Source organism: Actinia tenebrosa, unplaced genomic scaffold (genome assembly GCF_029948245.1).
Source record: "Actinia tenebrosa isolate PJP-AT-01 unplaced genomic scaffold, QUT_ActTen_1.0 PGA_scaffold10__47_contigs__length_13832649, whole genome shotgun sequence".
NCBI lineage: Eukaryota > Metazoa > Cnidaria > Anthozoa > Actiniaria > Actiniidae > Actinia > Actinia tenebrosa.
Genome location: NW_028292570.1, coordinates 8907073 through 8924460, shown reverse-complemented (window position 1 = coordinate 8924460; position 17388 = coordinate 8907073). Strand labels below are relative to the sequence as shown.

General features: G+C 37.1%; 1 protein-coding gene across 1 annotated transcript; it reads right to left on the bottom strand.

The window, feature by feature from the left end:
• Positions 1-1531: 1531 nt before the first annotated feature.
• Positions 1532-15996, bottom strand: LOC116305741 (uncharacterized). The gene is made up of 6 exons (XM_031715724.2): positions 15924-15996; positions 15110-15262; positions 11910-12010; positions 4734-4839; positions 2732-2812; positions 1532-2125 (listed from the first exon to the last, which is right to left on the bottom strand). Exons 1-6 carry the CDS (start codon positions 15994-15996, stop codon positions 1872-1874), a joined length of 768 nt encoding a protein of 255 aa, XP_031571584.2. The 3' UTR covers positions 1532-1871.
• Positions 15997-17388: the final 1392 nt, after the last annotated feature.

Here is a 17388-nt window from a genome sequence, read left to right as displayed (position 1 = left end):
AACATAAAACCATCCTTCACCCAGTGCATATGTACCTATGCATTATTTATAAAATTGGGAGGTTAATGAGCCAAATGAAGAAGAACTTTATTTGTACCCATTATTACATTTTTTGTTCTAATTTGAAATGCATTGTGGCCCATAAGAAAATGCGTCGCACTTCATACAAAATTGGCTGGCTGGGGTAGAGCGTCTAACATTACCTCGCTAAAATGCTTTATTTTAGGCCAGCTTCGAAAGGATCCAGACTATGCAGATATTAAAAGACTAAAGTAGGTTGTGGAATCTGCTAACATTGATCTTCCTGATCGAGGTGAACTCGCTCATTTTTACACTAGGTGAGCGAGTCGAATTAGCCGCCGAACTTTCTAAGCCCCAAACAAGCGTTTTTGCGGCTTTTTGGCAGAAAAAAAGAAACACTTCAAAACATAATAAATTATTGATCTTTATTTCCAGATAATTCTATTTTGAATAACGACTACTTAGATTTTAGAAGCAGAATTTCAACTCTATCGATAAACAGCCATCTCTGTACCACAGGGATCCCTTACCAGAGAAATCCCAAACCACTACTACTTAGGGTGTTAAGCCTGTGGCTTCACAGGGGTGTTACAAGGTGCAATTTAGGTTTTGTGAAACTTTCTAAGCGACATCCTTCACGAAAAGTAGAACTGCTTTCCACTTATGCAACCGAAACTTGTGTCGCGAACAAGTTATTTCAGAACGAAATTACGTCTGTAACATCCCATCCAGAAATAAGAAAAAAAGCAGTTTCAGGCAAAATAAATCGAGATGAAAATAAACTCACGGCAATGAATGAGGATAACAATACTCATAATCAACTTTTGAAGCCAAAATTTATGACTGACCTGTGAAATTCATTACTTGTTTTCTCTCCGCCATTTTTGTTTTTCCCTCTCTCGAAATAGAGGGATCTTACAGTCCATTCAAAAAACGTTGTCATCGACCGGCTCAAGCCTACGCGACTGGACCGAAAGGAATATGGGTAAAAATCACTGAAGCGGTTGAATATTCGCTCTGAATTAATTGTTCCCACTAGTAATAAGATAATAATGGCGAGAAACGATCCATCAAATGCATGTCTTCGAGTTTAGGGAAAGAAAAACAAAGTAGTTATGATTCAGTTCACAATTCCGAAAATATGAAGGCATCAAAATAACGTCTCCTTCAACATTTCCCGCTCGCCTACGAAGGTTCTTGCTTTTGACCAGGCATAACTAGTCAGATAAAATTACGGACTCAACTCGGCTTCAATGACTTGCTACCCAGAGTTCCTTTCGGTCCAGTCGCGTAGTCTTGAGTTATTCGACGACAACATTTTTAAATTGACTGTATATTGGTCAGTTTCCACTGCCATGTCATGCTTCGCTGTGTCCAACCCCCCACAAGTGGTTGAAAAGCTCAATACAAAATTGTTTTTGATAAAGAAACAATAAAACTACCAGAAACTCATGAGATTTTATTAAACCTCTTCAGATCAGTTAATAATATCAGATTAATAATAATAATAATAATAATAATAATAATATTTATTTATACACGATATGTTATATACAGCGTAGCTGATGTGGTCGTGTTCTAATCCTAGGTCCTAAGCTATACTAGTCCTCTCACTCTCACCCACACGCATTCTCTCTCTCTCTCTCTCTCTCTCATTCTCTCGATCTTATCTACTACTAAGCTAATTATTACATAATTTAATATTTTGACTGGAAAGAGTTATTACATCTTTAGTTGAGATATGTCCTTTTTAAGTTTTTGTTTGAAAATAACGGGGCAACTCGATTCTCTGGTATTGTTGTTGAGTGCTACTTTATAAAGCCGGAGTAACGGCATTTCGTCAGACAGATTCAGTTTCGTGTAAAGTAGGTGCACTTATACGTAACCTTAGTGCTTATAAACGGAGGATAATTAGTTTTGTAGACCCTCTTGAGACTGATGATGCAAATTTTAGCATTATCCACGTCCTTGATATTAGCTTGACAATATCGATCAAAATCGGTGACAGTCTTTGTGTCTCCTACGATACCAAACGCCAAGACGCGTGTGATTTTGAAAGTACCGAGGCACTGGATAGAAATATCTTCATTCCCTTTGCCTTCCACTGTTAAACACAAAATTTCAACGACAAAATATGGCATCAGAATGAATGGCTGTGGCAACAAAAACAACCACACAGCACTTAGTATTACTACTTTTCCCAGTATACCGAGGCAGTGATATTTTATCGCCTTTGTAGCGTCTGTCATGTTAAGTACAAGTGCATTTCGTGGTGTAAAAAAAACCTGTCCACGTGGTACAACATTGGTATCACGTGGTCAATTTAAAATGTATTTCATATATAACAGACGCTACGAAGGCGATAAAAAATACTGGGTAGAGTAGTAATATCAAATTATGCAGTAACAAGTCTAAAATCTATTTTAGTTGAAAAAGATTTTAGCCGCATTTTTAAATTTAATTTTGCGCATAAAAAACAAAAAAGGAGCAACAATAATAAGAAAAATACTAAAAAGACGATATTCAACTGAAGAGCAGCAGCAGTAACGCGAGGCGTTTGAAACCCCAGTGTTCTGAAGAACAGCAGCAGTACTGCAGCAGTGACAGCGGCAACTTCAACAGAACTAAGGGACAGAACTTCAAGATTGCCGTAAGCCGCGATGGAAATAATCAAGACAGCTAGCAACAATAATGGAAATTGTCATCATACCTGTTCTCTCTTTGATTGCTATTCTCGTTGGCCTAAGGGATGTTGGAAAAGAGGTTGGCACTGGTATTGGTGGTAATGTAACTACAAGCAAAGAACATGCAATGAATACTCGCATTAGCGTTTCGAGATTTCAAAGTACTCGGCACAATAACGCCTTGGACGTCTGTTACTATTAGGTCAGTACTTTGAAAACCCGTCAAATCTTTATTGCCGATGCCTTAGAAATATTAGGAGAGAGTAAGTATTATAAGAGGAAATTAGTATGATTAAGATAAATTTTATTTATTAGGAAGACCATGTCAAAAGACCTTAATGCATACCTTGCAGTCATTAAAGCTTCTAAAAATCTTAGATGTTTTTGCTTTATAATACAAGACAAGGGAGAAAAAGTCATTCTAATCTTAAATCCCACGAGTAACTAACGGAACCTTTTGTTCCCATTAAACACTTTTGACATTCCTATTGACGCTTAAACAAGGCCGAACAATAATGTATTGAGTTTTGAAATAACAAAAGAAATAACACAAACAAAACAAGACTCTGGGTTATGGTACACTTGCAGGCTATCTCGGGCCGTTAACCTTATCTGAATCTCTAAGAACCTAAACCAGTTGTCCAAAGTAAAAAATTAACAGTCTACAACTTAGATGCTAAGATGATATGATAGAAGTAAAAATAGCCCATTGATGTGGAAAAAGACGCAACATGCAGTAATTCTCCTAGAAAACCTACCCCTCTTAGCTCGTGTTAACAGCTGCAATTTAGTGAAATTATCGATTGAGGTCTTGCCGTTTCGAGCGTTGCCTGAGAGGCTTTCGCTACCGCCATTTGGAGAAGAAGGAAGATAAACATTTTTGACTGCGAGACTTGCTGTATGAAATAAGAGAAAATTGTACTCTAGAAAACAGAAAGGAAAGCAAAGGGGAAAGGCAAAAACAAGAAATATGAAGAAGGAAAAAGAAGAAAGAATAAGAAAGCAATAGTTCCCTCCAAAGTTCTCTGCGCCATCTTGAAAGGTAACCGTGCCTTTGCACCGAAGCGTGGACGGCGGTGACCTTGCAATGATAGAGACCTTTTTTAACACCTTGGACAGGCATTCACTCGAATGAATGATGTCATTTTGATGAAAATAACATCAATACAGTAAACAAGAACAAACGTTTGACAAAGACAAACAGGAAAAGGAGAGGAAAAAAACATGGCACAAACGAAGAGATGGTGTGTGCTATTTTGCACATCTCACCAGCATATTCTTGAATACAGGAATATTGCAAACCTTTGCAGAGCTCGACCAAGAATATGAAGTAAGGAATAAGACCAAGGAGTCCTCCAAGCATGAAGCATAATAAGTAGCGAAAAAATAGAGCTAAACGAGGATGGTACTTCCTTGAGAACAATCTAGTAAACTTCTAGATAAGGGAAAGATGAGGATATGCATGATTATATTGTAACTAAAGTATCAAGCAACGAGCCATTAAAAGAGTTCGGCTTTGGCCAATTAAAGTAACACGCATCTTCCAAGATGTTGACAGCACCAGGGGTGTTACTTTAAACAATTATTATTGGCGATTATGGGATGTGATTAGATTAAAAAAGCTAAAAGACCATCCTGAATGAAATTAGAACCCAAAACCTTTTGCAAAAGGCTGTTTGCATGATGGCGTCATTTTACTACAACTACCAAAATGCATCGCGAATTTTCTTTCTTATTCAAATTTGTATTCCCTCATGAGAATAGTAAAACGATTGGTGCTAATTAACTGTACAAAAGAAAGTGTGCAAGGAATTCTGGTTGCAAGGGATTCTGGTAATGGAAGTAAATGACGCTATAATACAAGTGACATATAAACACAACGATCATAGTCAGTTTAGTATCTGGGACCGAACCTAATGACGGCTGTGAACGAGACTATCAAAACTCTGGCACTGGTTTGAATTGCATTTTTAGATTTTTTTTTTTTTTCGAATTTGGCAAATAAAAAGTAGATATTGTCGTACTTACCTTTGTTAGTGGTACTTTGCCTTCTTTCTTCACGTTCTCGTCCGAATCTCGTAGCTGCATTCCATACATGACGGGTTGACACAGATAGTTTTGTGGGCGACAACTTCTAAAGCCAAACAGAACATTATGTCAGGTTTTACAAATCTACATTCAAATTTGAATTCAATATGAATGGAATGTTATACTATAGCTATTTAGAATTTATGATAATTGTATCATTTGATAACACAATTATAATTATTATATATTATATTGACTGACTGAAAAACGAGATCCACTCATTCGAAAATCGCCGAAAGCTCGCGCAGTCTATTGCCGTTTAAATTCAGGCCTTTCTATGCATGAGTTTAGTGCGTGCGCGCTCATCAAAATGGCGTCATTCCAATGTTTTGATGAGCCAAATTTCAAGGAAACACTTTTTCGCTTCTTCAAACCCTTAGAGATGCGCGAAAACAAAGTCGGTGACCTTCAATTTTTCTTTGTCTTAAAATTAACATACTACCAAAATCTACAACGTATGTGAATTAAAGAGAATAAGCTAAAATGCAACATCAACGCGCGGTCACCCTGTGTATATACGTCACTATTCTAACTGATGATGGCTTCTGTTACGTCACACATTGATCTAATTAGTTTGCAAGGAATAGCAACGAGAGTGGACATCAAGATGTCGCTCTCTTCTACTTTCGTGCTTATCTTAATCTCGACGTATATAAATCCAGTTAAAATTGATAAAAATGAAATTAGAGACATTCAGTGCAAACTTCATCACCATGGTGATTATTTCGGTAAGAAAGATCATGTTACGAAGTTTTGTCGAATGAGGGTTCGATCGTCTTTAAAGAATTGCAAAAGTCATTAGTAATTGAAAAGAACGTTACCACATCAACGCCAATCATGTCTTGCTTTATTCACTCTTCTTACGTAATCTAACATCTTATCATCATCAGCGTCAATCATGTCTTGTTTTATTCACTCTTCCTATATAATCTTATATCTTATTCACCTCATTATTCTATTCTTGTTTTTCAATTTAGAAGCATCTCTACTAAACGCTACGATGGTGGAGAACCCGGACATCATGTATGTGACGTGTATCCACCATACCGATGGGATACATGATTATTATTACGATTCGATACCTGCAAAAGATTGCAGATTGCAGAAGAAATATATAGAAGTGTACGAAGAAAAACCTGAACAACTGGCCAAGGATGGTGAGATTTTTGTTTCTTTCTAAACCAACCAACACCCAGCTAAATTCTATTTTCTCATATGATTCCCATGTACGCAATTCTACACCAAAAACCTACTTGAATAATTAATAATGATTATATTTCCTTTGACGACAGTTTGTCCACTGCAAGGAGGCTGGCCCAAGTGTAACATTACGGAGTTCAATAATGTTACTCTTCCGATCCCACAAGCCCAACCATCTTTATTGTATTCACTGAGAAACTACGTGGTACAAATACTTGATTGTTTTACCATGCCGACTATCACTTGGAGAATACAAATTAAACATCTTGTTAAACAACATGCAGTAAAGGAGAAATTGCCAAGTGATGGTGAGTCAATGATGTTACATCAAACTACAAAAGTGATCAGTATTAAACAAACATGCAAAGTCAAGGCGAGTAGATCTTTACTGAGTAAGGCTATCAAGTCTTCTAAGCCAGAGGGATTCTGTTCATACACGTACAATATCCCTCCAATACTAGTTAACTGCTGTTAATAAAAAGACTTTTGATTGTTCTAAATACTCTTCTATCCAACTTGTTGAAAGAACTTTGGGGAGTTTCCTTGTTTCTACTGATTTATCAGGCATGTTATAGTATGTGGTCTTATCTAACAGTTTTAATTTCATTCATACTTTTTCTTCATCTTCCAGCAGGAGTACAAGACAAGCACCTGTACAATGACACTCGTTATTACAGTACTGAACCTTCAACAGCTAAGGTCTCTGCTAATATAATCCAGCTGACCCTGGACGATGATCAAAAGCAGGACGAGAAAACCGTTGGTGCTGTAACTGACATGCACTCGTCATCAACTGCAACACCTGTTGTCTCTGCTGATAAAATCGAGTTGACCTTGGACGATGATCAAAAGTATGACGAGAAGACCCTTGGTGCTGTAACTGACATGCACTTGTCATCATCTGCAACACCTGTTGTCTCTGCTGATGAAATCGAGTTGACCTTGGACGATGACCAAAAGCATGACGAGAAGACCCTTGGTGCTGTAGATGACATGCACTTGTCATCAACTGCAACACCTGTTGTCTCTGCTGATAAAATCGAGTTGACCCTGGACGATGACCAAAAGCATGACAAAAAGACCCTTGGTGTTGTAGATGACATGCAATTACATCATGGTAAATGTTAGATTGGTTTTTTAATATAAAAAGACAACCGCACTTTCCTGTAGGACCCGCTTGAAGAAGGAGCTTAGAAAGGCTTCTTGTTTTCCTATTCATTCCTCATCTTATTGAAAAACCAACTTCTTGTATTTTCTGTAAAGGCTTTCATTCATATGACTTGACTCAGCGCAAAGGTTACAGCCCTGTAACAGGTGTCTCTGGTGAGGTAACCCGTGTTGATACAGACCTACGTCAAGACGTCAAAACCCCATCCTTCCCCATCCTTCGACTAACATCTCATCCTTTACTAGGCGTACTGAATCACATCTAGAAAGCAGTTGCTTTTGCTCAAGTCTTCTTCCTTTCATTCTGACACAGATTTTTTTATTTCTCAACAGGCACGAGCCGCTTACCCCCAAGCACAGAATTTACCGCTTCACATGGTGACTATGATTTTGATCATGGCCAGAAAAAACCCGCATCAAATGACAAGGCTCAACCACAACGAAGAACAGTTGACTCTACAACACCTCGTAAATCCACTAGTGATGAAGCCACACAACACGAGCCCAAAAGACGCGACTCATTACACACAAAGAAATATGTTCCTAGGAATCTTAAATCTGGTTCCAGTAGGAGAAGATCAGGAAGAGAAGAATGGAAGCTTTTGTACGAGCAAATCGATGCCATATTATATGAAATTTCTCCTACACCTTCTGTCACTGCAATCAAATTAAAAGATGCCATATCTGCTCTCATTACAAAAACACAAGAATGGGCCTTGTACTTACAGCAAAAGACAACCAAGATCACCCTGATTCTCTATACTCCCGTCACCGCCTACATTATTACAGGATTGATTGCCTTTCATTTTACCGTCAGATATTTTGAAAGGAGGCGAAATAAAAGGTAGGTAAATCAAACGTATGGAAATCTGCTACGTGAAAAGATATCAAAGTGGACAATAATGTTTACTAGTGATTCTTGTTGAATCATCCACAGACAACAAGAGGAATTCCTAAAGGAAATATTTGGTGACGAAACACAGCAGCAAAGTAAAACACAAAACAGAGGGAATAATGGACGTTGGAAACAGCAACAGAAGAAAAAAGAGAACAAGAACAAGAAGCGCCGTTGATAAATCTAAACTAAATTCCTACCTTTTTTTACTTGTGATTTTTTACTACAGATTCTGATGTCAAAAGCAGGTCTTCTAAGTACCTTTAAAAATGATTTCGTCCTTCACAAACCTTTTAATAATTTGAATGAACTTGGAAAGTGATTGTACAAAACTAAACAACGTGACGGCATGTTTCTGTTTGAATCAAATTTGATGTTATTCTGATAGATTGATATGTGGTTTAAAGAATATAAATTGAAATAAAATGTTTCCCGAACAGATGCATGCGCGTATGTCGAGAAGATAAAGTGAGCGATGAAGGGTGTTTCCCGATACTTTTTAAAATACGGAGCGCAATATTTTTTTATATAGAGGTTACATCATACTTCGAAACTAAAAGCTGCTGTAATAGCAATTCTGACTGACTGACTGACTGACTGACTGACGCTGAATGAATGAATGACAGACTGACTGACTGACTGACGCTGACTGACTGACTGACTGACTGACGCTGACTGACTGACTGACTGACTGACGCTGACTGACTGACTGACTGACTGACTGACGCTGACTGACTGACGCTGACTGACTGACGCTGACTGACTGACTGACTGACTGACTGACTGACTGACGTTGACTGACTGACTGACGCTGACCGACTGACTGACTGACGCTGACTGACTGACTGACTGACTGACGCTGACTGACTGACTGACTGACTGACTGACCAGACTGACTGACTGACTGACTGACTGACTGACTGACTGACAAGATGGGAGAAGATTGATGATACAAAGTTTGTGAAACTTGCTGTTACTTGAGTGTCGAAGAAGCTTTCTAGTTTATGGTGACTTGACAACCACGAAAGTGGTTATTAAACTGTCAAGCGCAAGGAATAGTAGAGAGTGGCCGTCTACACTGCGGGATGTGCTGGCCTAAACGAGCACCCATATCTGTCGTTGCTCGTTTTGTCTCCTTTACTGTCGCGGCGCGGGGAGAACGCTCGCATGTGTGGCCAGTAACAACGATGATGGCGAATCTTGGTTAGTTGGATGCTAGTTATCCAGTTATCCTAGCTAAGTGGCTGGTGAGTTTTCTACCTTCGAAAATTACTTTTGCTTTTTCAACATTCTCTTCGTGAAATCACTGTTGCCACTGTTGCCAAGTGATTAAGAGAGGGTGGAGCTAGTTGATCACGTGACAGAAATTAGACTACGCATGCTCTATTTATGCGAATGGCCTTTGACTCGTATACCATAAGGGCAAGAGTTCTAATTGTTTAAGTCTAAACCTACCAATCGGTCATATAAATGGATAAAAACAATTTTGAAATTAGGTTGAAAACGCGAGTAAGCCGCTATTGTTTGAGTTTTCAAAACTGGCACTCTTCGTTACTAGTGGTCTATCACTAATACACTACTAGTAGCTCAGCCAATCAGAGCGCGGGATGCATGATAGACCATTAGTAGGTTTATAGTAATAGTAAAAAGACCTTATTAGTATGGGAAATCGCATGTTTTCGAGTGCACTTTGGAATAAATTTGCACTCACGGGTTTTCAAAAAGTTCAAAATTGCACGAGCCCGATAGGCGAGTGCTATTTGAGCTTTTCGAAAACCCGTGAGTGCAAATTTATACCTAAGTGCACGAGAATACCATGCGATTTCTTGTTAATAATATAGATGCAAAAATTTCGAACCAAAATTAGATATAAAAAAGACGTGTTGGAAAAAATGCACGAAGCGAAGAACTCGTTTGTTTTTATCAAAAACCGGTTTATAAAACAATATTCTATTTACAAAACAGGAAAGAAATATGAATAACAAAGATTACTTTTGATCTTTAAAAAGTAAAAACATGTTTTTTTAGAAATCATTTATGTCATCTTCAAGACTTCAAATATTTGATATTTTTTGAGAAAACAAGTAAGCATATTGCGAAGAAATTCTGCAAAACTTACATAAATCATCAAATATCCTATTTTTTCAATTCCTAAACACTCAAAGGAAAGTTGAATAAGCTGCTTTCTTTGTACAGAAGTATTATGTACCTCTTTACGGATAAATTAGGCGAAAGCTCTTGAAGTTTCAACATCAAGATTCAACGTCTCTCGCTTCAACTTTCGTGTCAAGTGACCCTGAACAGCTGTAAAATAGCCCAACTGATGTTTTCTTTCCTTCTTAATTCTCAAATAACAAGCAGCGAGTCCTCCTTTTGCCATTCTCAACCTTTTTTGCTGGTTTTCAACTGATGAAGCTTGACTTTTTTAGCATTTTTGAATCCATTTTGAAGATGAAAATCCGCCATCTTGAATTTTCTGAGAACTTCCAGAGAGTAGTAGAGGGAAGGCTGTTCTGTTGCTGTGATCTGATTGACTAGTTTGAATTTCTTTTGTCCGTTTTCAACCAATCACTGAAAAGTGTTTCACATTTTTGCACTGGTGTTTCACATTTTTGCACTGGTGTTTCACATTTTTGCACTGGTGTTTCAGGAAAGCGGCACTGCTCTCAACCAATCAGAAGTGAGAAATTTTTGCATCTATATTATTATCATTAATATTTTTGTATCGAAAGCCCCCCAAAAAACAATAACAACATTTATAAGAAGAAGAAGAAGAAGAAGAAGAAGAAGAAGAAGAAGAAGAAGAAGGAGAAGAGGAAATACAGACATACGACGAGAACGCTCAAAGATGATGAGTGAGAAAGAAAACAGATATTTGCTGCTGAAATGCCAAAAATGGATCCTATCAGAGAATGCGGAAATCGTAAAGCAATTTTATCGCTATTAAAAGCACTCTTGCAAGAAAGATGAATGGAAAAGAGAACTTGTGTAATTGTTAGAATGATAAGGAATGACGATAACATATTACGAAAGACACTGATAGCAACTTAGCCTAGGTTATCCCGCAAAGTTGTAAAGTGTAACCTATCTCACAGATTAAATAAAAATGTCCATAATAATAATAAACGAGAATACCGCTGCCACAACAAAAATAATCCTCAGAAAAATGAAGGCTATGCATGATAATCCACGCTATCCAGCCTTAGAAATACAATTAGGTGACTGCAAAAATAATGCCCTTCTTGGGATAGAATCAAATGCAAAAAATGAATAGTACAATAACATTTGTAAAGTGATGAATATCTGACATGCAAATTCGTTCAATAACTGAAAGATGCATTTAGAGTCCCACTGCATGGGCAAGCAGGAAAAGCCAGGAAAATGGAATTTCGTGTTTAAAGTAAACTAAAGTAACAATTTTGAAAGATAACCAAAACTTTATAATCAGTAAATCTATACGAAGAGAAGCCGATTTCACACAATTTATTTTCTTGTTTTAGAAAACGATTCAAGGTTCAATAAAAAATCTAAACTAAAACTGCAAAAACTGAACGCGATGATAAGATTGGAACCTTCTGTACATCCTTTTGATAGTAAAGTTTTAAGAATCGTCAACACAAAAACATCGTTTTGAAGGCTCACACAGGCTCAAGAGATCGAAAAATAATTCGAGATATAAGATTGAAATACATCAACCTTATCAAAAACAAAAACAAAAAAAACAAAAAAAAAAACAACAAAAAAAAAAAAAACGAGATAAGAAAAACATTTAAAGACATTTTAAATTAATTTATGTATATATATTTAAAACATGGATATATAATCTTCAGCTAGTGGCAAGTCGTAGTCCTTACCTTTGTAAATAGATGGTTAGTGAAGACTCTACCAGAGCCAGACATCCAAGGACTTGGCCTTCTTTGAGAGCTTGTCGGAGAAACCAACGTCGCCACAATATCTATAGATGACAACGAGTAACGCCAATCATTAACCATGCATCCATACTGAGAATGTAGGACATTAATTATGAATAGTTTATATCAACACCTAGATAAGCTTTACTTCTACGGGGATGCTTTAGTGTTGGTAAAATATAGCAATTACCGTATATATGATTTAGATTTGAAATCAGGTAGGGATGTTGAAGACGCTTTGTGGTTTGGCTGATTTCACGTGAACAATTAAGAATCATATGAAAGGTATAATTGGCGGGAAGAGAAAAAGGTCGAAAAAACATCCTCATTGAAGTTTATTCTCGGATTGTAATTTTACTATTCTTGCGGCATCATGTTAAATAATTTCGATGTAAAAGTCTAGTGAGTGTAAAGTAGATTCGTATTATAATAGTCAAAATAGACAAATTTTATGGAGACTGTGACTTTCTCTGATCTACTTCGTTGTTTGTAGAATGGACAGTAAAGGACCACTATATAGTTCTATCACAACAATGATCGATCGGAATTCTTCGCAGTATACAGCTAGCGAATGTTTAATTCATGATTTTATTCCGACCCCGTGGTTTCCGTGCGATGCCGAAAGTGGTTTCAAAAACGGCTGCCGCTTTTTCTTTTTGTGGGTTACGTCTTCTGAAATAATAGTCGTATATCACAGAACATTAAAAGATTTTCCAAAACTTCCGAAAGTTTTTCACCAGCTGGACCTAGCTCCACGGACACCGATGAACTACCGTCAAGATATCCTTGTTGCGGTGGTGGAATCTCTAGGCTAATAGAATTGGAATTTATAGTGTGTTAGGCTTTACAGTGCGAAGTAAGAAGAAGAAAAACCTCGAATCGAGGAAGTGCCGTATTAAACAAGAATATCCTGTACGTATTGGCCGTCGTAGTCGCGATTAGTTTTGTATCGCGATTTTCCTATCGCGCGGTAATTGGGTGTTAGTAAATAGGGAATTCGCCATTTATTTAGCTTTTCCTGCCAGCATGATTAGTCAAAATATATTAGTCAAAATATATTTTCCTGCCAGCATGATTAGTCAACTTATATTTGTACTATATTTCTATGGCACAATCACCGAAAATCACGGCACAACCACCCCAATACTCACGGCGGAAATGAACTGCCTCGTGGCGTATGTGAACTACTTCACGGCGGAAGTACAATTTTGACACATTTGGATTGCCTTGTTGTTTCGCAAGGCACATCGGGACGGTCAAAATGAATGACTCGAATGAAGATGAAGAAGTATAATGCCCAATAAAAATACCATAAAGATTCAAAACAGCCGCAACGACAATAATGACAACCAACTCCCCAAAAATAAAAAAACATTAAAATCGTCAGTAACAAAACTGAAAAATGGGTGATATTCAAAAGCCTCACTAAGCATTTTGCAGCATGTAGACAGGAATGAGTATCTTAATATGAAAAAAAGATATTAAAAAAAACAAAAAAAACAAAACAAAACAAAAAAACAAAAAAAAAAACCGATGTTGGTTAACTATGAATTTCAGGTCACCCATCCAAGTACTAATCTCACTCAAACGTGCTTGACTCAGTGTCTTGGAAGCCCAATTTTTTTCCACTGAGCCACGATTTCAGGAAATTAGCGCAACAATAGCCAAGACAACAATGCACCAGATAGACTAGATTATTTTCCACTTCAAATCAACGTGCCAGTGCGTGGCAGAGTGCAAGGGATTAGCTGTAGATATGGTCTGGGGGCCGGCTAGTCTCTCCCCTGATGCTTCGGCTAGAACACTATTCTGCGTAATCCGTACACCCAAGGGCAGAGGGACTTAATCGCCGTCATGTCCGAAGACCATACGATGACCCAGCGGATGTCTAGGGGTATGGCATGAAGGCACTATCTTTTGTTTTTATACATTTCGGAATTAATTATCTAATTAAAGTTGGTGGATGTGTGTACGATTCCCACCGTATTAAAAGTCCCTTTCTTCGACCCTTTTTTCTTCTTCTTCGTTTCTTCTAGCCTTAGATCTTTTTCTTTTTTTTGATATTTATTTATTATTTTTAAAGCGACTTTTACTAATTCAAGAAAATGAGGATTTATATCTTTTCTTTTTTTTTTCTCTCTACTTTTTTTGATAATACTTTTTGGATGATATTCTTTTTGATCATTCAGCATTAACAGTTAAGGTGACTCCATGTGGTTTTATCCGCGCGATACCATGCAACTTCAAATCGCAAACAATCCAATAATAAAATTATCTTTAGACATTTCAAGGGAAAGATGAACTAATTGAATGAGCATGTTTTAACTGACATCGGAATTAATATTAGATCGCTGTTAAGCGTTTGTGCTTTTACTTTATTGCCTATTTTCTCCATTTTTTGACCAAAGTCTTTAAATTGCTTTCGACAGTATTGGAGGATAAGTAAGTTGCTCAAGGTTGAGAAATTTGAAGAAAATCTGTGATGAGCATTTTCGAGAAATTTCGTATTGAAGTTTTGAGGTATAAAAAATTATCGATCTTATTGCAGCTTTGCTGAACTGGGCACCTCTGTATAAATATTGTTGATAAATAATAAAAAAAAGTACTACCAAAGTTGCGTTTAGCTGATTCCTGCCTAATGGTGTTTGTGCATGGTTCCCCTTGTAAACCCCATAGCCTCTTCATCTTCCTACGCAGCCTCCATTAAATGATAAATGAACCCCCATCAAATCATGGGCGGATTCAGGATGAACCAAAAATTGTTTTCGAATTTTCTATATATTTCAATTGATCGCAGTTATTTTTCGCAAACTTCATTGTAAGTGTCCCGGGTTGGAATGTTAAAAACGGTATTTAATTGAAAAAAGGGCATGCGGAAAACGAATTATCATATATATGTGTGTGTGTGTGTGTGTGTGTGTGTGTGTGTGTGTGTGTGTGTGTGTGTGTGTATATAAGAAATAAGAAATATTGAAACTCTAAATAAAATATAAAAATAAAAAAAGACTCAAAAACATAACAGTGGGGGTCCGCAACCCTGCACCTCATTGGATCCGCCATTGCAGATTTCATTTTCCATGCATGGCTAAAAGAAAAATAAGTAACAAATACAATCCGTAGGGTTTGTTTTTGATCGAACGTACCTTTGTTTAGTACTACAGCAACGGGATGGAATCCCTCGGGTGGGTCGATGGAGAAGAGTCGACAGAGCTTGACTGAATAGCAACTGACACAATAACAGTATTTGTTCAAGAGAAACACGATGTCGATTATGCCGGGCTTTTTACAACAATACTCTAAAAAGGATATAAAATAAATTCAAGATTATTATTGGATGTGTTTCCGCCAGTCTAACACGACCCCCAAAAAATATCGAAAACTCCAAAACTTCCTCACATAGGTTTATAGACTTAATAGACTTCAAGAAGGCGCGATCAAACAAATCAGTTTTAGGACTATCATTCCTTATTTGGTCGGTCTCTTCCAAGTCGGCAATCATGTTTTTAAGATCATACAGCAATCTTAATACCTTCACGGGTTCTGGTAGTGAAGGTCAAATGACGCCATCATATAAATCCATCGGATCCAAGGGAGGGGTGCAGGGGGTGGGCATCCCTCCCTGGTTCAACTCTGTGCCCCTACTTCGAAGATAACCAATACAAAATAATGTTTTTTCTCTTTGATTCTAAGGGGTGCACCACCCCTCCCTTGGTTAACTTTGGTTAACCCTCCCTGAACAAATTCCTAGATCCGCCCCTGCCCATTGACCTCACACTAGAAAGCCTAACTAAAATTCTGGGTGTAAGTGGAAAATAGAACAGTGACCATAGGCAAGCTAGTACTATCCTCGTAATGTTATATATATGGGATTGTGGGACTGACAATACACATCCTATGCACGAAATGGTCTTTATCAGTCCTAATGACCTTCGCAAAGGGTTATGATTTGCAATTTACCTGTACACTTTGTCACAGTCATCTGCGCAAGATCGCTTGGATTATCGTAGGGGATATACAATCCTGCCTTCATTCCTGAGGATATTGTGACATCACTGAAAATACCATGGACTTTACATTCGTCAAACGTTTTCTGGCAGGACACCAAACTTGTGAGAATTTGAGAACTGATCAAGATAATATTACATAACCACAAAGTGGTAGCAGTTTCTTTCGTAGCTTTCATATCCTTTTAAATGAAGAAAGAGTATATATAACTTTCAATTCTGGACAAAACTGAGACTTTTTGCATTTAACTTGAAATTTTGGAGATTCCGTGTACTTTTTCAGGACAAAATTGCACCATCATGAAATTTCAAGTTCAATGAAAGACATGCATCGTAATTTTCACTAATCTGATATTGTGTTGAATTATCTTTAGTTATATTTCATTTTCAGACAAACCATCCAAAAAAGCTGTAAAACGTCGGCTACGCCTCGTGAGTCTACAACGTAATTTGACGGCTAGAAGTGATAAATAAGAGGATATACCACTGAAAACTGGAGGAAAAAATATTTTTGCCACAGAAAATTGACAATTTTACTACAAAAACAAGGGGGAAATCTTAAAGAAAAACAGTTCCAAGGGCGCGCGTGATTTGCTGACGCAATTTATCGGTATGCCCTCTTATTTCCCCCGGCTCTAGACCAATCAGAAAGCGAGAACATTCACAATTGTGATTAAAAATTAAAAAAAAAAAAAAAAAAAAAAAAAAAAAAAAAAGGCTGAAACTTCATTGGAATAATATATAAGGGTGTAATAAAATTTCTAGGAATTTGTATAGGTGTTTTACGTCAACTACTCAACACTAACATAACATAACATAACATAGCCTAGCCTAGCCTAGCCTAGTATAATAACAGCTAAAAGGACGATTTCATTTTAAGGATTAATTTAAGTCGTTTAGTTGACTTAAGGATCAAATAGAAAAGTTAATTGAAAGGTCTTACTCTGTATAGACCATTTGTTCCTCTTTCCCGGCTTTAGTTACAAGGATCCATTTAGTTTAGCTTGGAGAATTATTAGGTTAAGTTCTAAGGACCAATTTAGGTTAGTTTAGTTTAAATCATTCATTCATGCCGTTTAGTTGATAGGATCTATGTTAATTGAGGAAAACCTGTAGTAGATTCCTAGCCTCTCTTATTTATCTCTTATTATTCAGCGATACATTTTGTAGTCTCTTTTCTTTAACCCACTAGCTATTGATAACCTAAGAGTTGGCTATAAGTAAAATAAAATAAATAAAATAAAATAAAATACACTACTTTTGAAGTACTGTAATTTATGACTTACTATGTGTATTACGCCCAAAGGTTCGCTGAGGGACTTAACGTGCATTCAGGTTGTGGGTATAATCATTTTTTGGTCTCATTTCTTTAATACTGAGTATGAAACTAGCGGATATTTTGATTTATACAAAATACA